Source organism: Camelus dromedarius, chromosome 32 (assembly GCF_036321535.1).
Source record: "Camelus dromedarius isolate mCamDro1 chromosome 32, mCamDro1.pat, whole genome shotgun sequence".
Taxonomy (NCBI): domain Eukaryota; kingdom Metazoa; phylum Chordata; class Mammalia; order Artiodactyla; family Camelidae; genus Camelus; species Camelus dromedarius.
Window position 1 is genome coordinate 14,870,860 of NC_087467.1, and position 21,390 is coordinate 14,892,249.

The 21,390-nt window shown below is 35.7% G+C and overlaps 1 protein-coding gene and 1 long non-coding RNA gene across 10 annotated transcripts in view; one reads left to right on the top strand and one right to left on the bottom strand.

The window, feature by feature from the left end:
• Window positions 1-21,390, bottom strand: part of RBBP8 (RB binding protein 8, endonuclease) — a 75,156-nt gene that overhangs the window by 588 nt on the left and 53,178 nt on the right. For 7 of the 8 annotated variants that reach the window (XM_031439073.2, XM_031439071.2, XM_064481541.1 and 4 more), the window contains 10 exons: window positions 19,960-20,045; window positions 18,480-18,592; window positions 15,894-16,779; window positions 15,685-15,811; window positions 13,889-13,977; window positions 12,870-12,984; window positions 9,585-9,728; window positions 7,425-7,491; window positions 3,975-4,071; window positions 1,082-1,223 (listed from right to left, as the gene is read on the bottom strand). In XM_031439073.2, coding sequence (XP_031294933.1) covers window positions 1,082-1,223; window positions 3,975-4,071; window positions 7,425-7,491; window positions 9,585-9,728; window positions 12,870-12,984; window positions 13,889-13,977; window positions 15,685-15,811; window positions 15,894-16,779; window positions 18,480-18,592; window positions 19,960-20,045 — 1,866 coding nt within the window. The remainder of the gene's footprint in view (window positions 1-1,081; window positions 1,224-3,974; window positions 4,072-7,424; window positions 7,492-9,584; window positions 9,729-12,869; window positions 12,985-13,888; window positions 13,978-15,684; window positions 15,812-15,893; window positions 16,780-18,479; window positions 18,593-19,959; window positions 20,046-21,390) is intronic. The other variant, XM_064481542.1, reaches the window with a different exon arrangement.
• LOC135319802 (uncharacterized) overlaps window positions 10,254-21,390 on the top strand; it is a 33,157-nt gene continuing 22,020 nt past the window's right edge. Inside the window, exons 1-2 of one of the 2 annotated variants that reach the window (XR_010378684.1) lie at window positions 10,254-10,499; window positions 11,267-11,408. This is a non-coding gene — a long non-coding RNA (uncharacterized LOC135319802). Of the gene's footprint in view, window positions 10,500-10,951; window positions 11,409-21,390 lie in introns of those variants that run through there. The other variant, XR_010378683.1, reaches the window with a different exon arrangement.

A 21,390-nucleotide genomic window follows, 5' to 3' on the forward strand; every position in this document is an offset into this window, starting at 1 on the left:
TTATCTGGGATGACGCTCACACTCCTGCAGTGGCTTCCACTCTGCCTATTTCACAGGTGAACTAACGGAGAGCCGGGGAAGTTAAGACAGCTCTCTCAGGTTCCCAGAGCCAGGAGGTAGAAGAGCTGGGACCCTGCCCAAGAGCTAACTCCAGAGCCAGAGCTCTTAAGCACTGTCCTACTCTGCTTCCCTTTGGCTGCAAATGGGGACAAGTGGCTAAACATGAACTTTTTACTATTATGACAAGTTCCAGGTGCTTATTTGGTAGCTATTTGATTACATGACATGTCCCTATATTCTTCACACTATTCAATTCTCCTAGGGTGTGTCCAGTCATGTAGTTTTCAGGGGAGGACTGTGCCCTGCCATACCCCCTGGGCCACATGGGGGGCGCAAACACAGGCTTATCCAGGCTAACTCTACTTGATGACCAGCAGAAGGGTCACGTCAGAGAGGACTTGCTAGTGGGGAAAGTGGAAATGTGGTAATAGCTGTAAGAGACTTTGCAGCTTTTCGAAGAACTATCTTCTCTCTTCTAAGTATCAGGAGCTTTAAAGCTGCATACGTTCTCAAATTACATTAAACATAAGTGCTGTATTTGAAGGAGCTAACTGCATCTCAATGTTTCTCCCAAAGTTCTTTTTACTAAAATATGGTTTATAAATAACTGGCATTCTGGGTAAGTGAGGTTTTCACATCTAAAATTCATAGTAGTCACTTTTAAAAAAGGATGCTTTTTAACAATATAATTTTGCTAGCAACTTTTGTAGTTATTTATTTTATTAAGTCATTTTGATGATAGGATAAGAGAGAAATTACTTTCTGAACTTTGAATGATAAACCAGGATAACACATGCACAGTCCCACTAAAGTGCATATAAATAATCTAGGATTCCAATGAAATTATCTCAAGAGTTGAGATAAGCTTTTTATCTTTAGGAAATATATTATTTATGTCACAAAACTGGCACCCAAATTATAGCACAAGGTAGAGAACCATGAAGAAAAAGTTTGATGTTTAGACTTGGGTATAGACAGTATTAAAAAAAAAAATCCAGAATGTTATAATCTATGCTCTCACCTCTTTCCATACAAGTCTGAGTGGAAGGAAAACCAACTTCCCAGAAGTTCTCTGGTGTGTTGGGTGGAATGTAGCGGAATCGGTGTCTAGAGCAGGAAGCCAACTTCTTTTCTCTTTCTTCTGCTGGAAAATCTGCATAATACTGACAATAAAGCTCGTTAAGTTTTCCACTTAGGGATAATAAATGGAATGTTGTGCTTACTGAACTAGAAGCTAAGAAAATTATTAAAGTATTCAGCTTGCTAAATGAATTAGTAATTCAGTAGAAATAGCAGCACACAGTAATTAGTGCTGGTCTGTGAAAGGCTTACTCCACAAATGAGAAAAGGTGCTTGTATCACAATGTAAATCAACATACTGCTAACTTGATCAATAAAGTCACATAATGAAAAAAAGTATCAGCCGAATTTACAGTGCGCATGGTGGTGCAGCTGATTTATCTACTGGTGCTAACTCTTCATCTTTGTCAGATTTATAACAAAAATGCCTGCATCCTGAACAGCACATTTTTTTCAATTGTTATTAGGATGTAACATGTGTTTTGAAGTAATTTTCCTATCACAATTTTTAATTTTTTAATTTTTTTTTTTTGTGGGGTACTACAATTTTTTAAAATAAAAGTTAAGCTTTGAATGTTGCAGGCTTCATGACTTCCCTTAAACTGTATTTTTCAGTTAGGATCAAAGGCATATTATTTTTTGCAACTGATCATAAAGAACCTGAACTTCATGCAAAGAAAGAGAAAACTTGTATGTGAGAATGACACAGGTCTTCAAGCTCTACATCTAAAGAAAATAAAGCAGTAAAGTTTAACAGAACACATCACAGGATCACATAATTTAGCTAGCTAATTCCATTCTACTCAAGACACTGAAAATAAAAGTGATGATTTACTGAAAATATCATCTATTGAAAGTGGCAGACTTAGGAATGGAATTTAAATTTGAAGTAAAAGTTTTTTAATATATTTTTCTTTCATGTAGATTTTTCTTTTACATAGAGATCCTCTAAGACCTTTTTCTTCCTTCTCACTGCTGTGAGTATAAGCCTTTGTTACCTTAGCCAGGGAACTGGGATGGGATGCCCTTAGAGAATCATGGTTATCAATCAACGTTAGGGAAATATTGCCACTAAATTAAAACATACTTGAAAACAACAGTAGGCTAGTGTAGCTATAACACAGCAGTCAAGCGGGAGAGTGTTAAGAGGATGAAGTCAGACAGGAAGTGGGGCATGAGTTTGTTGTCCTTGATAAGGACTTTGATTCCATTTCTTATTGAGAGAGGTAGACATTTAAGAGTTTTGGGCAGAGGAGTTACATGATTTAACTTTTGTTCTAAAAAGATCATTAGGAAAAAAGACGGAAAAAAGACCATTCATTGCTGTTAAAAGTACAATCAGTGGGATTTGATGATAGATCCGTTACTGAGATATGAAAGAAAAATGCAGAGGGTAACTACAGGACCTCTGGTTTACACAACTAGGAAAATGGACATAGGGAAGGCTCAGAGGTGAGGGCTGAGAATCAGAGGTAGAAACTGTACGTTCACTTTTGGACATGTGAAATCTGAGATGACCGTTACACATCCACACCTGTGTAACATATTCCCCATGTGGAACAGGCAATGGGAAAACTCACGAACTGTAAGCATACAGGCAATATTTAAATACACGGGACTGGCACTTTGCACTCCTGGTCATAAGGGAGTAACAGAATAGATTTACCTTCTACCTTAAAAAAACTTAAATAGAATAAAATGTATGAAATAATGTTTTCAGAGACAGGATTACAGCACAGAAAGTGATTCCTGAGAGAAGGAAAGCAAATAACACTGTTTCCAGCAATAGATTTTTTCCTAATTGGCAGTATTCCAGTAGTAACTAAAAACTGGAGGTTTATTTAGTGCAGACCATATTCCTTAGTTAAGAAATTACAATATATTCAATTTGTTTTATGAGGACTCATGACACTGGAGGTTTTGTTTGTATCACCAAACTGCTTTCTGAAAGAGTGATCTCAGTTCACACTCCCACTGTTAAGTGTATGAGAGCACATTTCTCACCAAATGCTTAACCTGCGCTGTAATCTATTCATACATAACTTCAATGTGCTTGGTTACCAAGTTTTCTAGACATAGTTGTTAAAAAGAAAATTTAACAGGGGAAGGACATTGCTGGAAGCAAGCATCCAACAGCTAAAGGATAGCAAGGGAAGAAATAAAAACAGCACGTTTCAAGAACACAGAACCTGCCTAGGACTGTTTAGTAACAGGACACTACTGCCTACTTCAGGACATACCTAGTCCAAGACACCCAGTGTATAAAAGGAAAACGTAACTGTGTTCTAAGGATGAAGGAGAGCCTGTTCATCATATTTCGTTTAGAAAGGAAAATGTTCGGGGGAAAAATAAGAGCCTGTGCGCGTATTAGTTATTTAGAAGAAAACAATTATGAGTGTATCTCTTTCCTGAGAGGCTGGTGTTTAAGTAAAAAATACTATAGCAAAGTTTCCTACTGAAACATCAAAAATTTCCCCAAATAGTATCTGTATTAGAGCCTATGCTGTAATATAACACAAGGGGGGAAAATTAAAAGAAATACAAATAAATACAGAGAAGACAAATGGCACAAATGTCTTAAGCTGGAAATTAAGGACCAGTGCTTAGGCTCCAGATGCACTTAGAGAGCACCTCAGAGAAACTGAGGGTCTTCGTTTTCATCTATCTCTCTCTCAGGTTCTAGCCAGTGTGTGTGTGTCCTCTGTGTATTCATTCTGTTATTCCTGGCTTAAGCTTGTTTCTAGGTTACAAGTATGGTTTCTAACTATGCATTTATGATCTATAAAGCCACACTTAAAAAAACCCCAAAGGACAGTATTTCTATTAGTACTCACAATTTCACATTCCTTACATGTGTGTCCAAGCAGTTTTCTTCTCTCTTCTTTTTTCCGAATCACCTCAATGTGAGGAAAATTTGGTAAGCTAGTCTCTCTGGGAGGGGAAGAACAAAAGACCTTTGGTTTAGGTTTTCAATTAACAAAGGTGAACATCCAGATGAGAAATAATCCCAAAACATTCATTCATTTTATTTGAAATGCTTCCTCAGTATGTGAGAAAAGCCAAGAATTTCTTCACTCATTCTTGGCTAAAATATTAAGTGCCTATTATACACCAGGTATTTTTATGGGTATTTTTCTCTAAATGAAAAAGGTAACTATTACTTCCTATTTTCACCTCTGGTGGCTGAAAACAGTGATTAGGTTGAGAGGTAAAACATAAAATAACCTATTTAAAAAGGAATGCTGTATTATTAAACTCAGGAATTGGTATTCTATAACATAACCAAGAGCGAGAATATCACCTCTGCTAACTCAGTTCTAAGAACCCACGTATGAGGGCTAACCTACTCTTCCCAAAGAATAGAATCGTTTCTATGTCATTTGCTATTTTCTCTAAAAATCTCTTTGGCTGCTTCCGTCCACCCTAAATTATTGCAGATATGAGGCACAGTTCCCATTTGTGCTTGTCCTTAGATGGACCGGATCTGTCATGAACCACTGGATACCTAGGAAGGGTGGAAGCCACTGAGGTATGGACTGATAAAGTACCCAGTACTTTGGTAAGAAAATGCAACCAGGAAGCATGAACATTTCTTTATTAATATACATGTATCCTGCTTTTAAAAGCCCAATACAGAAAACTCCAAACTTACAAGTAAGTAAAAGACTTCTGTGACATCAATATATATTTGTTCATAACAGAAACATCCCCAGTGAACTTCAACAGAAATTGGTTTTGAGAATGGCTTGTGGGTAACACATCTACTCCCCTGAGGTATTTTTACTACATGACCCTCTAGTTGGCAAGCACTTTTCTCCAAAGAAAGTTTTAACTGCTCAATTTCAAAACATATCAGGCTATAGGCCCTTTTCATGCTTAAATCCAACAACTCTCAACTCTGAAGCAGTGAATTAAAAAAAAACAACATAAAAAATATTGCCATGACTATTTTCTTTCCAATAGTTTATGGAGTCTTAGTTTATAGAGAATAAATTCAGCCATATCCTATCCTCTGAATCCTATCTGTTTCTGTGGTGTGCCACAACGCCGCAGGGAATCCACTAGCAGACTGGCAGCGGCAGCGGACGCCAAGCATCACCTGCAAGGCTACTGAGCTGCTTGTCCCTGATACAACACAACCCATCTTCCCAGGTTTGCTGGTACTCTCGGTGGAGAAAGGAACCAGGCTAACTGAGGCTTTTACCATCCCTATATCTTTACCCACCTCCTCTATCTGCAGCTGTCTAATGGTTTCAGAATAAATGAAATTACTCATGTATTAAAAAGTCAGTGTGAACTTCTACTATGAAACATTTGAAATGACAGTTCTTAGTCTGCAATCTTACTTCTAGGAATCTATTCCAAAGAAGCACAGGCAATAATTTGAAAACAGAATGCACAAGGCTATTCACTGCAGCACTATGCATGCGAGCATAACTGTAAACAACCCAAATGCTCACTGCTAGAACAAACTACGGTACAAACAATGAAATACTATGAAACTAAAAAAAATGAGGAATATCACTATGTACTACCATGAGTGATGTCCAGGACATACAGTTAAATGAATAAAGCAAAGTAGAGAAAAGCATGTATAGCATTACCTACATCTGTTACCAGTATCAAGATATATAGATAGAAATTTGCTTTTATTTTTTGAAATGGATGAAAAAACATACATCTTTAACAGACAGTCATCTGTAGGAACAGGAAGTTAACAAAATGAAAGGGATAAGGACAGTAGACTTATTAGAATAAACCCTTTTTTGAAGCCTCTGGTATCATATACATAATTCCTTAAAAAGAAAATTCTAAAAAATCAAAAGCAAAATAAACATGGATACTGGGTTGGTGGCATAACTACATAGAAAATAATTATCCTAAGTGACTTGAAAACAGTGATTTGACTATACATTTCTAACAGGATAAATCTCAAGGAAAAAAAGACACAAGTCTTAAACCATTTTCATAAATCATGTTATTGGTGATAGTCTGAATTATTCTGACACTGTTCTGTGGAACAGAGGAATGATGCTGGTGGCACAGAAGTGGGATTTTCAGTAGGCGGGAAAGTAGATAGAGATGTGACACAGGAGGTTAGAGAAATCCTGACTGCAGCTATCAGTATGAACAAATGTAGTTTATCTTAAAAAACCAAAATGTAACAAAAACTTTATTTCTAAATGCCCACCTAAAAGGTCTAGAAACAATGGCTAACTGCAGCAGTAAGCAACCCTAGCAGTAAGACTGACCTAAATACCATTTTTAACTTAAAGAAACCAGGGCTTCTGGAGAAATGGCAGATTCCAGCCTATTGCAGAGAATGCAGAAGAGAGCCCAGAACATCTTATACCAGAAGCAAGGAAGCTATGAAGGATGAGTACAGTGTCCGTTCAAGAGGCTTCCACTGGGCAAAGATGGGACAATCTGAGAATCAGTAAGGGTGGTAACTGCAATGGACTGAAACACATCAAATATAATCCATGAGTTCATGATGATGCTTAGACAAGACACTCTCAAGTCACATGTGAGATGCTACAGTACTATTTCTTTGGAAAACTGGTAAATAAAAAGAATTAATCATTTAGCAACCAAATGATAGCTCTTATCCATTAAAGTCCTACAGGAATCAATAAAAATTTATCTTGGCCTGTCAGATTTCTAAAATTTCTGACAAGTCAAAGTATAAGGAATAACTTCACTTACTAAGTGACTTAACTTGCCAACATCATAACTTAAAGAAAAAAAAAGCATAAAAAGTTTTTTTGAATGAATTACTATGCCTTAATTCACTCCTAGAATGAAAAGTACATGACTGAAAGTTACAGAATTTGCAATATTTACATAAAAGGCAAAAAGTATCATTATGGTTTTAAAATCAAGATGCTTACAATTTTTTTTAAAATTTAAAAATTCTAAAATAATTCTGGAACACAACCTAAGGCTCACCATCTAAAGTTTGTACTATATAAAAGTTACAGTATTCAGTGTTCAATTCCTGAAATTCAAATAAAGTTTACAGTAAAACAGAGTAAGAATAAAATATAATAAAGCAGAGAAAATAACTGTTACCATTGTCAAAAAAAAATAGTGGTGGTAAAAATTTCCTTATTTTAAAAATTTGTCAAATTTTTTCATACTTGAGTTCATTTCTGTTATGATCATAAAGTAAATGATATACATTCTATTTTAACCAAAGTAGCAATTTTAATCAGAGATACTCTGACAAGACAGTTCTGTTGAACTTCCAATCGCATTGCTGGTCTTAACCCAAACCAACTTACCTTTCATCATTAAAATATGGCTCCACAAATGCTTTCTGTTTGACTTTATCTTGTTTATCACCATGAGCTGTAAATAAAACAAACATACCACAGACTGAACATAGAACATAACTTTTCTGAGGAAAAAAAAGGACATGTATCAAAACTTCTGTTTTTATTGAATTTTATTCTCTAGGTCCCTAGGCAATTGGTTTAAATTTTCTATAACTAATTCTTTTTCATCTGTATAATAAGACTTTTAATTATCTCATCTCAGAATTACTGAAGAGATAAAAATCATAACTATAAAAGTATTTTAAACTTTAAAAGAACCACTCAGATGCCTATTATAATTTGGCACCAAACAATAATATCAAGACAGCTTTTAATCTGTTTCACTTATTCTGTTGATTTTTAGTGTCTTTAAGGTCATTTATAACTAGGAAATAAAAAGATTTAAAAAATTTATCAGAAAATGAGTGACAAAATAAGAAGTAGAGCCCTTGGACTGAATCCCAAGTTGTCTAGATTCAAACAGCTAACTGCTATCATCTGTTCAAGTAAAAATTACTGAGCATTGTGCTAAGTTCTGGACATAAAATGTAAAACAGGAGAAACCAGGTCTCCTGTCTTCATGGAGTTTACCCTGTAGTGAGGGAAACATCAAGCAAGCAAGCAGACAGCTAAGGCTATCTGAGGAAGAGCACATAAGGTAATAACTAATGAATAAAAAGAAGTCAGCCATGAGAAAAGGTAGGAACCGGCAAAATTCTAGCTAATGGTCGTAGATGGCAAAAAGCTGGGTACCTTTTAAGAACTAAGAGGAGGCTAATGTGGTTGAGATTAAGCAAATAAAGAAAAGTGTTGGGGACGATGAGGCTTGGGAGGTACCAGATCATGATGGGTCTTGGAAGCCAAAAGGAGTTTGAATTTTACTGAAGTGCAATGGGAAGTCACTGAGGACTTTTTGAAAGAATCTACTTTACTGTATAATTTACATACATACAGAACACACTGATTTTAAGTGTACTATGATGAATTTTGACAAATGTATATTCCAGTGTAACTGATACCCAAATCAAGACAGAGAACGCTTCCATCACCCCTGAAAGTTTCCTATTCCGTTGTATCTCATGCACAGGAGTGTCCTCTTATGTGTCTCTTCCCCAAAATCACTGATTTAATTTGTCACCATAGCTTAATTATGTCTGTTTTAGAACTTTGTATCTATGGGATTATGTAGTACGTATTCTTTTTCATCATCTGCATTCGTCTAGCTCAACAGGTTTTGGAGACTGATGCACACTGAGTCTAGTAGTTCCCTCTTCTTGCTGTGAGGTAGTGCTCCATCATGAGCATACCACAATTGGTATTTATTCACCTGCTGATGGACATTTGGGTTGTATCCAGTTTTGAGCTATTACAAATAGCACTGCTGTGAACATTCTTGAACACATCTTTCCGTGAACATGTTTTTATTTTTCTTGGGTATATACCTAGGAGTGGAATTGCTGGGTCACAGCAGAGGTATATGCTTAACTTCACAAAAAAATGACCAACCTCAATAAAGCTGTTAAAAAAAAAATCCTGCTGAACTGTTTTCCAAAGTATCAGTTTTCTACTCCACTAGCAATGCTGAGAGTTCAGCTACTCTACACCCTTGCTAACGCTAGATATCATCAGCTTTTCTAACCATTCTTGTGGGTGTGAAGTGATATCTCCATCCCTGATTCAAGTGTGAGGTTCAGGAGAGAGAGGTCGAGGCTGGGAATAATGGATTTACAGAAACGTCTTCTTCACTTGGCTTCCAGAACACCATCCACTCTCATGTTCCTCCTACTACACAGGATGCAGCAACTTCTCAATTTCCTTTCCTGGTTTCTTCTTTGTTTCTCTGACCTCTCTCTTTTCATTCAATTATAACAATTAATTTATTACTTAATAAAGATTTTTCTCAAAATTTTTGTAAGCTGAGTAAGAGGTATAGAGGAACCCTCTGAACTATCTTTTGTATCTTCTATTAATCTGAAGTCATCTTTAAAAAACTGAAAAAAGTTTATTCAAGAAAAATGAAACTTTAATTGTTGATACCTCATTAAGCCTCTATTAATTAGCATGATGACTTAATTTATTAAACTCAGTGTAACGGAAAAACCATAATTAGAAAGAAAATTGCCTTACTGTTTGGCTTCTTTGTAGAAGCTGACAATTCCTTCTCTTCATCTGCTACTTGAGGGAAGCTATCTGCCAAACAGGATTCATATTCTTCATGTGTAGTCCGATCAAACAAATCTTCCAAACTATCGTTCATTTTTCTTTCTCCGTCTACGTAAAAGAGCATTGACTTAGGCAACAAGCAAGCTTTTTGCTTTCTACAGACCAATGTGAAACTTGTAGGAACTGCCACAAAATAATTCAGGTGTGTATGAGGCAAGAATAAACTCCTAGTCTGGGTAGTTACTGCACATTTACAATGGCTTTATGTTATGCCTTTAAATATCCTTTATACGTGTGACGAAAATGCTAGGTTTTGTTACTGTCATTATAAACATTAAAAAAATCTTTTTGTATCACCTCATGTATAATTCATGCTAAACCAAAAGGAATTACCAAAAGGAATTGTGAGGAACAGAAAACACAGCATAATAAATGGTGAAAAATATCAAGTTTAAATAAACTGTGTATAAATGACTGACATTAAAATCTTGATAGATTTTTATTTGCTTATTTTTCTAACGTGGTAGAAAAAAGTACTTTCTTGCATTATCATTAACACTTGGTAGTTTAGTGCTATAGAAATAATGAATTCAATTCCATATTTGATATGCAAAGTGCCAACTTCATCTTCAGAGTACTAACTACATTTCCATTAAATAATCACATTTTTAAAAACATCAGTTTACTAAAAACACAAATAGATCCAGTTGGCTAACAAATGTGACAACTCTGAAGCCTGCCAAGATTACTCTGTGAAATGACTACCGCCTTCCCCGGTGCAGGTGCTCTAGCAGCTCGCCCCGCTTCACTTTTCTCTGGCACTGCCACTTACCATCGTCCACCACGCCACATTCGTCTGTACAGTGTAACTTCCATGAGGTAGGTACTTTTGCTCTCTTTACTGCTATCTCCAGCTCCCAACAGAGAATTGGGTCTTGATGATTAAAAATGTGTTTATTTTTCACTTTGAGGGTCAAACGTGTAAGTAAAAGTAACTTCTATATGCCAGGCAGTGTGCTGGGCATTCCCAAAACAAAGCATTCTGTATATGCTGTTAGTGAATCACAGTAAGTTACGGGCTTCCTTTTTCTCTTGGTCTGACTTCTGATTATCAAATGCTTGAGGACAGAGACTATATCCTTTCTGATCTATCACAGCATCTAGTAAGACTAACACAGACCAGAGATGTAAAAACGTTTTCTGAATAGCAATATTAGCAGTAATTGGGAGTTTTATTGGTATGTTTTATTTTTTAACCAGTTCTAGGTTTTTAAAATATCTACCTTATGGGTAAAATAGGTAGACTGTTTTTTTCCAAGTATGGGCTCAACAATATATCCTACTGCACGTGCTATTCTTATAATGTGATCTTAGCACTCCTCCCACTGAGCAGTGAGGGCCATGTTCTCTTGCTTTGAACGTGGGGAGGTCTTTGTGACACTCTGCAACTTTTGAGTCCAGATTACAAAAATGCCATGCACTTCTGCCTTGCTCTTTGGGGACAGTCACTCTGGGAGCCTAGTCTCCACGTGATGAGGAAGCTCAACCCAGGCTATGTGGAAGGACCATACATATGCAGAAGCCCAGAGAGAATGAGGAGAAAGATGCCATGTCTCTCCCATCTGAAAAGCCCTCTGCCATTCCAGCTCCAGCCACCATCTGTCTGCCTGTACCGGTCTCATACCCTGAGACAGGAAACACTCAGCCCAGCCCTTCCTGAATTCCTGAGGCATGGAAACTACGGAAGACGAGAAGGTGGTGGTGGTTCTAACCCTCTGTATCATCGGAGTGAGTTATTATATAGCAGTAATATTCGTAACACTTTATTTAGTCAAAATTACCTCACCTCCATATGATACTTGCTTCAAATCTATTTGGGAAATTATCATCTTCTTAGATCAACTAGATATATTTGAAACTAAAGCTATCATAATTTAGTTTTCCCCTTTTCTACAACACTGAGGAAAACATTATCAGGAGCTGGTACCACGAATAAAATAATCTTAAAAGCAAAGTTATCTTCTTAAGAAGGAAGTTAGTTAAGTGTCCTTCACTACAAAAAAAGACAATAAATCACTGTTAAGGTTTTTCTTTTAACAGGTACTGTCCTCTAAACATAGGCAGCCAGTTACTTGATCATACGGATAGTTATTCTTTACTAAAGAACAAAGAATTAAGACAAAGGCTATTAAAATTTTCTCTCGCTGCATTTGGTGCAGTGAGGGAGAAGGTGTTTCGTAAGAAGCAAGGACAAGACTGGCTGTTTTATTATTGGGCCCTGAGCAGGTAGACTATGGAATATTCAGCAGAAGATGGAAATGACACAGTCTGAATGTCCTCAGTTTTTAACAGATGATCACTGGAAAATGCCTCTGCTTTTAGCACTCCACCTCATGTTAGGCAGGTCCTAACCCTTCAACACATAAGGGTGATGAATGACAGCTATTCCCAGTCTAGTTCATCTCATGTCATGTGCCTCCTGTAGTCAGGAATGTTGCTAAGGTTGTGCCAACCAAAATCTTTCCATCATTCCTACTCTACCTCTTTTAGAAAATCAAGGTGTCAGGTGAAGAATTAAGAGTTTCTCACTACAAAGAGCTAGTTTAGCCAAATCCCCCTTTCTACAGAAGTAGAATATAGCAGAATGTAGCACTCATCATATGCACCATCATTCTTGGTTTACTGCTAATCTGCAGATCTGTACCAAGACTTCTCAGTGGACCGCCCCCACCCCTTTCCTTATCAAACTGCTTCGGAAAATCATATTTCTAAAACAGGACTCTCGAGAGTCCCTTTTACACCTTTTATAGAAAATTATCTAAACCAGTGGTCACCAAACTTTTTCTTAAAGGATTAATAAATACTTTAGACCTGTGGAGCCACAGGGTCGCTGCAGAAACTACTCAGCTCTGCTATTCTGCCACGCAAGCAGCCACAGGCAATAAATACGCAAGTGAGTGAGGCTGGGTTTCAGTAAAACACTACTTACAGAACTGGCAGCCGGCCATAGTTTGCTGGCTCCTGGAAACGACTTGAATTCTTTCGGAAATAAAAATTATTTTTACTAAAGATGTTTTTTTCCTGAAGTATTGAAACTAAGCTTTACTAAGAGAACTCTAGTGTTATGAGAACAGGGGGGAAAAAGACTGGTTTATGGTGCAGGGGTCACTTACGCTCATCAGTGCAATGGTATGACTATAAACTCCTCTCCACATTTGTATTAAAATTAAGGAAAAAATCAAATCTTACTTGGACTTTTTTGTCCCTTCTGCTCTTGCTTCTTCATTTTTAAAAGCGCAGTTTCACTAACCAATGTACAGTCCATGTCCACTGTCTCTTCTGCTGATCTTGACTGACTGCCATCCTAAATAAACATTTAAAAATTCAAAATTTTAACAATTATTCCCTTATGGCCTTACATTTACTTTTTTGAGGGGGGATAAAATATACATAACATAAATGTAACCATTTTAACTATTTTTTTAAGTGTACACTTACATCTTAGTAGCATTAAGTTATATTTACCTTTAGCCTTTAGGAATATAGATATATTTTGGTTTAACTGCCTGTAAAACATTTTTAGCTTTTATATACCGATACACGAGCAACTTCTCTCAAGCCTAGGAAAAGGACTTACTACCAAAGAAGAGAGTTACATGCTACCAAAATCCCTGGAACTTCTCCTTTCTTCTCCAATCGGCCTCACAGAAATGAACATCAACGTACACCAAGAACAAAACTTCATTAATCAAATTTGATTTCTTGACAGATATATATTACTCTAGCAATTGTTAAATACTTATTAATATGCTACCAAGTGAAAGAGAACTCCTCAAACTATGTAGAACCTAAATATAAGCTAAAAGTTATTTCTGCTATGAATTTTAATTTTAAAAAATACGAAGTATTTTAAAAAATAGCCAACTGGGAGAATGAAATTCTTTTCTTGAGAGTAGATGAAGTTAATCAAGGAATATGATGAATTATTTTGATAAAAAATTATTTAAAATATGTAACTAGCATTTTGCATTATTTTAAACCTATATTTTTAAGCAAAGATCTTTAAAGTCAGAAAATATTATTACCCTTTCAAAAATACTATAAAGTTGGAATAATAAGTAGTATTATTTCTTAGTTTTCAGAATAAATAAATGAAGTATATGAAAGGTATATGGTTATCTCAGGGTCACAGAGTTAGTGAGGAGAGCAGGGTGACTCATAATGGACTGGAATAACCGTACGGGCTTTGGTTCTACTTTCTAACTTACCTTTGTATCTATCACAGTAATATCCATTTTATACTGAGAAAGGTCTGCTCCAGGATCTATACTCCACTGGATATTTTCAAAGGATACATCTTAGATAAGGAGAAAAAAATATACAATTAGAACGGATTTTAAAAATTCTCATCACTTTAAAACATTATGCGACCCACAGAATGGGAGAAAAGTTTTGCAAATCCTGTCTGGTAAAGGACTTGTATCTAGGATATAAGAAGAACCCTTACAACTCAGTAAGATAATTACTGCATTTAGAACTAAGCAAAGGATCTGAAAAGACAGTCCTTCAAAGATACACAAATGGCCAATAAGCCCATGAAAAGATGCTCAACATCATTAGCCATCAAGGAAAAGGCAAATAAATCAAAACCACAATGAGATTCAACTTCACACCCAGAGAAAGACAGACAGTATCAAGTATTGGTGAAGATGTGGAGAAATTAGAACCTTTACATGCCACTGGTGGGAATGTAAAATGACGCAGCTACTTTGGAAAAATGTCAGATAGTTTCTTAAAAGGTTAAAAACAGAGTTAGCAGATGGCCTAGCAATCCTACTCCTATCGATACTTCAAGAAGAATAAAACATACATTGACATAATATTGTGTATCAATGCTCAACCTAGCATTATTCATAATAGTGAAAAAGGAAATAGTGAAAGAAGTCACAAAATATCATATATTGTATGATTCCATTTATATGAAAACTCCAGAACAGGCAAATCTATAGACAGAAAGTAGATTAAGTGGTTGCCTAGGATTAGGGAAGAAGGGAGAGAGATGGAGAATGACTGCTAATGAGTACTGGTTTTTTTAAGGTGTAAAAAATATCCTAAACTTAGACTATAGTGATAGTGGCACAACTCTGTGACTAGACCAAAACCACTGAACTGTACATTTTATAACTGACTGATTTTTATTTCAATTAAAAAAATTAAGTTAAAATTGTAACACTGGAGGAGTTTTCAGTTATAGGACATACAGTGGTACAGCATTAACTCTAAGTAGACTGTGAAAGGTTAAGCAGGTATACTGCAATCCCTAGAGCAACCAAGAAAAAAATAAAAACAAAAAGATTTTAAAAAATCAGGAATGAGAGTGAAATAAAGTCTTTGTATCTACAGAGACTAAAACCCTCATTGGAAGAATAACTAACGAATGTGCTTTAGGAAAAAAGGAAAATAAACCCAGAATGAAGGAGTAAGATTACAATGAAGAGTAAAAGAAAAAGTATGGAATGTGAAGCACAGAAATATTTGGTGGCTAAAAAACCCAAAAAGTCTCCTTTTAAACACAGCAAAATTATGAAAAGATTCACATATATATTAGAGCACTGTTTTCAAACAAGAGTTTAATAACCCATAAAAATATATGCATATGTTTATACATACACATGTAAATGCAGAGAAAAAGACAGACCTATGGGGTGAGGAACAAGATCTGAATGATAAATTTCCACTTTTTATATTTTAAAAGTCTGTATAGTTTAAATTTTTTAAAGCTTTTGTAAAGAAAATAAGAAATAACTACATAAAATAGATAAATTTATAAAATCACCTATCAGAGGAGGTATTAAAGATGTCTATTTTTTCAAAAAGCAGCGAAGTAGGAAAATCACATGTAAAATGAAACCAGTAAGAATCATGCCATAAACACAGAAACATGCTGGGATACAGTTTTTTTTCCTAAAACAAGTCAATCTACTCAAAGAATGTAAATATATTACAATACTCAATTTAATGTCATAAAGAAAAACAACAGAAATACTATTTATAGTGTACATACCTTGGTTGTTTGGCAGAGACTTTGTTTTAGCAATTCTACATGGATTTAACTGAAGAACTGATGCAAGTTCACATGCTCCATGGACTGGCCTGGTTTTGATTCTTATTGGCTCATGAGAACCAGCACCCTAGAGCAGAAAGAATTATTAGCATCCAGGTGAAATCACAAACAACCATTTAAATCAAAATCCTTGAATATTTAACACAAACCTTCATGTCATCAAAAAGATTCTCTGTCTCCAAACCTTCATGTGGACGTAGAGGGATTTTAAAGATAGGATTTTCTTCCTTTATTTGTAACAGTGTTTTATTATCCGGAGATTTATTCAAAGACTGGAGGAGGGACTCCTGTAAACAGGGCTCTTCTGGGGAATCTTTGGTTAACCCACAGCTTCCACTCAAGGCCTTACGGCTTGAGGAAGAGCCCTTTGGAACAGGCTTCAAAGCCTCATAGAGAGTCACTTGCCTAAATCTGATTTTAGAGGTCTCACTTCCTTGGCTTTTCTCTTGACGCTGAACAGCTGAAAATCGATCAGACAGATCCAGAGGTTTATCCATCACATAGTCTCCATTCATGTTAGTATGACTATCCAGTGGAAAAGGAAAAGCATTTTCTTTATCAAAAGAGGCCTGGGGGCAGCATACTTCATCTTCACTTTCTTCCTCGATTTTCTTCCTTTTGGTTCTGCCTACCAATGATTTCAAGGGTACCACATGTTTATCAGTAACAGTATCTTTAATGGGATCAATACTATCCTGTCCCATTGTGGGTTCACTTATATTTTTATTTATAAGCATCTGCTTATTAGAAGATGACTGGTTGGTGATCTTGTTCACTTCAGACCCAAGATTATGATGTGTGAAAGAGGCACTGTCTTCAGATTTTGATCTAAGTTTCTCTGATCTAGAATGAGAAGTGCTGCTGAAAGGCACTATTTTCAGATGGGTCTTTTTCCCAGTCTCTAAAAGAGAAGGGGACAAACTTGTATTCAAACCTAAACTACTTTTCACGTTAGAGGTAGCTCCAAATACAGGAGATGATACCCGAGTAGTCAGTTCTTCTTGAGGAGGAGTCTTTGAATTAGAATCTGAAAATCTAAAAAAAAAAAAAAAGTGGTAAAACTTTTTTCTTACTAAAGAAATAGGCTAAAAATTATAAGACAGGCATAATGAGAAAACTTTTGCTAATACAGAATTATTAATAGTAAGGTCTTATTCACATATTAGAGGCAGAACATTAACCAAAGTTTAAGACACAGTATAACTGCAGGTTTCTCTTTATTTGGCTGACAAAAAAGCAGGAAAATGATACAGCAAACTTATCTCAATACCATGATATTCTGATCTATATATATTTTTTCTAAGTAACTTAAATAAAATCACTATATAAGAAAATCATACTTTAATAAATCCCACTGGGGACCCAAATTCTGTTGTTATGAAATCTTATCGTGAGTTAACTGCAAGAAACAAAATTCTTACACTAGAAAACTGAACATAACTTAAGACCCAGCCTGCCTTTAGCAGAGGAAAAGGATGTGGTAGTAGAAAGAACATTAGAACATGCACCCCAATGTTCATAGCAGCACTGTACACAATAGCCAAGACATGCAAACAACCTATATGCCCATTGACAGATGACTGGATAAAGAAGTTGTGGTATATTTATACAATGGAATATTACTCAGCCATTAAAAATAATGCCATTTGCAGCAACATGGATGGACCTGGAGATCATCATTCTAAGTGCAGTAAGCCAGAAAGAGAAAGAAAAATACCACATGATATCACTCATATGTGGCATCTAAAAAAAAAAAAAAGAAAAGAAAAAAAGGAGGACACTAATGAACTCAACTACAAAACAGAAATAAACTTGCAGACATAGTAAACAATCCATGGTTACCAGGGGATAGGGGGTAGGAAGGGATAAATTTGGGAGTTTGAGATTTGCAAATGTTAACCACTATATATGAAAATAGATAAAAACAAATTTCTTCTATATAGCACAGGGAACTATATTCAATATCTTGTAGCAACCTTTCATGAAAAAACATGAAAACAAATATATGTATATATATGCATGACTGGGACATTATGCTGTACACCAGAAATTGACATACTGTAACTAACTGTACTTCAATTAAAAAAAAAAAAAGAAAGCCTTAGAGTTAAGTTTGAAGACACAGAATGGGTAAGAGCTCTGGCTCTAATACTTAATAGTTGTGTGGCCTTAAAAAGACATTTAACCTCTGTGATGCTACAGTTTTGTCAGCTGTAAAAAATGGGGGTAATAAAACCTATTTTAATGAGTTACTATGATGACAAATTAAATATGATATATGTATCTAGTACTGAAAGCTCTTTTAAAAAGCAAAATGCTACATAAATGTAGGTATTGTCAGTTAACGGATATTCTGAAATTAGTAAAAACAAGACATGACACAAGCTTGGAGGCTCATTCAAGCTTACAGTGGATCTGATATAACATCCAGTTTTTGAAAATGCAAACCTCAAAGGCATGACTGGATCTTTAAAGGGGCAGAGTAACAAGGCTGTGACCTCTTTTAAGTACTGCTTGCTAGAAGTACAGAAAGAACCTAAAGATAATACCCATCTCTCTCCAATAAAGCAAAAAGCCCTCAACTGGTCATAAACTGGGGGAAACAGCCTTTTAAATAAAAACTAATACAACCAGAGTAACAAGCTGTGGGAGAGAAACAGTTTAAATATATGGAACTCACTGTAATAGAATCTCACTGACAGTTTATAAGTTTTTACCAAAATGCCCCAAATTACCTTAAACTATCTTCACTATTTCCTCTAGATTCCTCAAAAGGTGGTTTCTTGTTATCTCCTTCCAGACAGTGGTAGAGTTCATCATCAAGAGGGCTCCTGGGGCCTCGAGATTCCTTCAATAATAACATTTAAAGTACATAAATACAATGGAAGATTATTTATTCTTAAGGAAGAATGGAATACTGATATATGCTATGATGTGGATGAACCTCAAAAATAGGCTAAGTGAAAGAAGCCAAACTCAAAACCCACATATATGATACTGTTTATATAAATTATTCAGAATAGGTAAATCTGTAAGGACAGAAAGCAGACTGGTGGCTGCCAATTCCAAAAAACATTATTTAGATGAAAGAAAGGGAACAGAGATGATTATATTTTCATACTTAAAGGAGATGAACTTAAAAGGACCCTTTAAAGAACAGTGCTTCCTAAACTTTAACATGCACAAAAATCAACTGTGGATCTTGCTGAAAATAGAAGTTCTGAGGTTGGGTTTGAGATTCTCTATCTCTAACAAACTTCCAGGGATGCAGATGCTGCTGACTTGAGCACTTTGAGCAGCAAGTCATTAGAGATCAGTTTCCTTAACATATTTGGTGTCTGAACTACTGACGTGCCAGGTTTAAGGGTAGGAGGGAACTAGAAACCATTAAAACACATTTAAAGCTCAAAATTAAAAACTACCCACTATCACTTGAAGACAGATTTAAAACTAGAAGGTACCAAAAAAGAAAAAAAAAGAATAAGAAAAAGAAAATCCAAACATAGTAAAAAACCAATTCAATTTTTAGGAATTCAACAGCAAGGCAATTTTATAAGAGCATACACACATTTACTGACTAAAGCAAAAGAATACTATTTTAAAGTTGTATCAAATTGAAATCTTCTTAAAGTTGAAAAACTCAAGTTTTCCATTTTTTAGGGATCAGTTAGGGAAAAAAGTAAATGTGCCTGATGTAAGGAAGCACTAAAATAATGAAAAGAAAATCATGGGGTCAATTTCTATCTCAATCCCTAAGAATTCAGTCTAACTGGATTGGCACTAAGAATCAAAGCATCTGTAGTAGACCCAAGAATTCAGCCTGTTTTCCAAATCAAACTCTGGTTTAAAGGGTGCTGAAAAGATCCAATAAATTCTGAAATCAACAAGTCTTCTCTTAAAGTCTTCCCCTAGTTGGAAGAGGGTATGGGGGAGAGAAGGGGCAGGGAAGAGGGTTAGTCAAATCCTCTAAGCCATCATTACTTCTCTAAATTTTGACTCAACCCACAACCTTTATCCCAAGAATTCTGAAGACTCAGGATTTCTGGAATGACGTGGCGTGGATAATAGAAACAGGCCTTTCTAGCCACATCAATTTTGTTCTAAGCCTTTATCCAATAATCTTTGGATAAAATAATTTCTCTCTTCCTCAGTTCTCTAAAAACTGACCTACAAAGACACTAATTCATATTATCACCAAACTAAAAAACTACTTACAGATTCTTCTTGAAGGCTAAGACCAAGTGTTTCAGCAACAACTGTAGCTAAATTGTCAGTAGGGTAACTGCTTGTTCCATGTGTTTCTAAGTTAAAAAAAACAACAATCAATTATACAATTACAGAAAATAGATGTATGAAAATACAAAAAAAGGAAAGAAAAAGGATCAAAGGACCACTTTACAAGATGGCACAGAAAAAATTTTAAAACTCTGTGTAAAAAGTCAAAAATATCTACTATAAATGGCAGTAAGTTGCAAATATCTTTTTCAGCTAGGTTTTCTATTTTTCCTAAATGAACTGAATGCAACAGGTAGATTGTTTTTCTTATTGCCACTGGGCGAAAAATCGTAAAAATTATATAATTAAATGTATTTCTTGTGACATAAGATACAGCATGAATATCAAACCATATTTATATAGTACCTTTCATGAAAACATATTTTGTGGCAGAGTTTCAGCACTGCACCATTTTCAAGTTTTAAGCTAACATATTTATTTGGAAATCACCTGTGTTCAAATATTTTATAAAGTTTTATGCATACAGTTTCAATAAGTCAACAAGCACTTAGGGAGCACATGCTACGTTGCAGGCACTGTGCTAGGCACTATACGAAAAGAAAGAGTTCTTGTCTTCAAGGAGCTTATGGGCTGCTCTAGTTGAACCAAGAAAGGTTAAAAAAAGAATTGTGATAAAATGTGATAAACATTAAAGGTACATAAAAGAGGTGATTTAAGCACAGAGGAAAGACTCTCAAATCTGCCTTGAGAAACCAAGGAAAGCTTACCAAGTGAGGCCTAAGCTGATCCTTGAGAGGAAAAGGAATTAAACTGGGCTGGGGGCAGAGAGAAGGATTCTAGGCATGTGTAAGGGTCTGACATGTGAAACAAAGTTACATGTTCAGGGAACTACATGTGGTCCAACTGCTGGAAATCAAAGTGTAAAATATGTAATAGTAGTAGCACATGAGCCCAGACAGGTGATGAGGGATCAGATTATGCTGAAGAACTTAAAATTTATCCTGTAGGCAATGAAGAGATATCTAAGGGTTTTTAATGGAAAACAGATGCAATATTTGGGCTAAAATGGTAATTCAGACAGGCTGACAACAAACAGCCGTCACTAATAGGCAAAGGGATTAATCAGATTACATGAGAGATGCCGATGGCCAAAACTAGTACAATGGGGGTGCAGAAGAGTGTGTACGACAGACATGTAGGAGGTGCAATGGATGAGATCTGGTGACTATTTAGCTATGTGAGTTGAAGAAGCAGGAGTCTAGGACGACTCAAAGTTTTCTGATTTAGGTAACTCAGAGGTATGTAAAGTGTCAGTCACTGAAACTGTAAATAAAAGGATGAGTAGGTTTCACAGGAAAGTTTCAACTTTAGACATGCTGAAGTGGAAGGATACCCAGGTACAGATGTTCT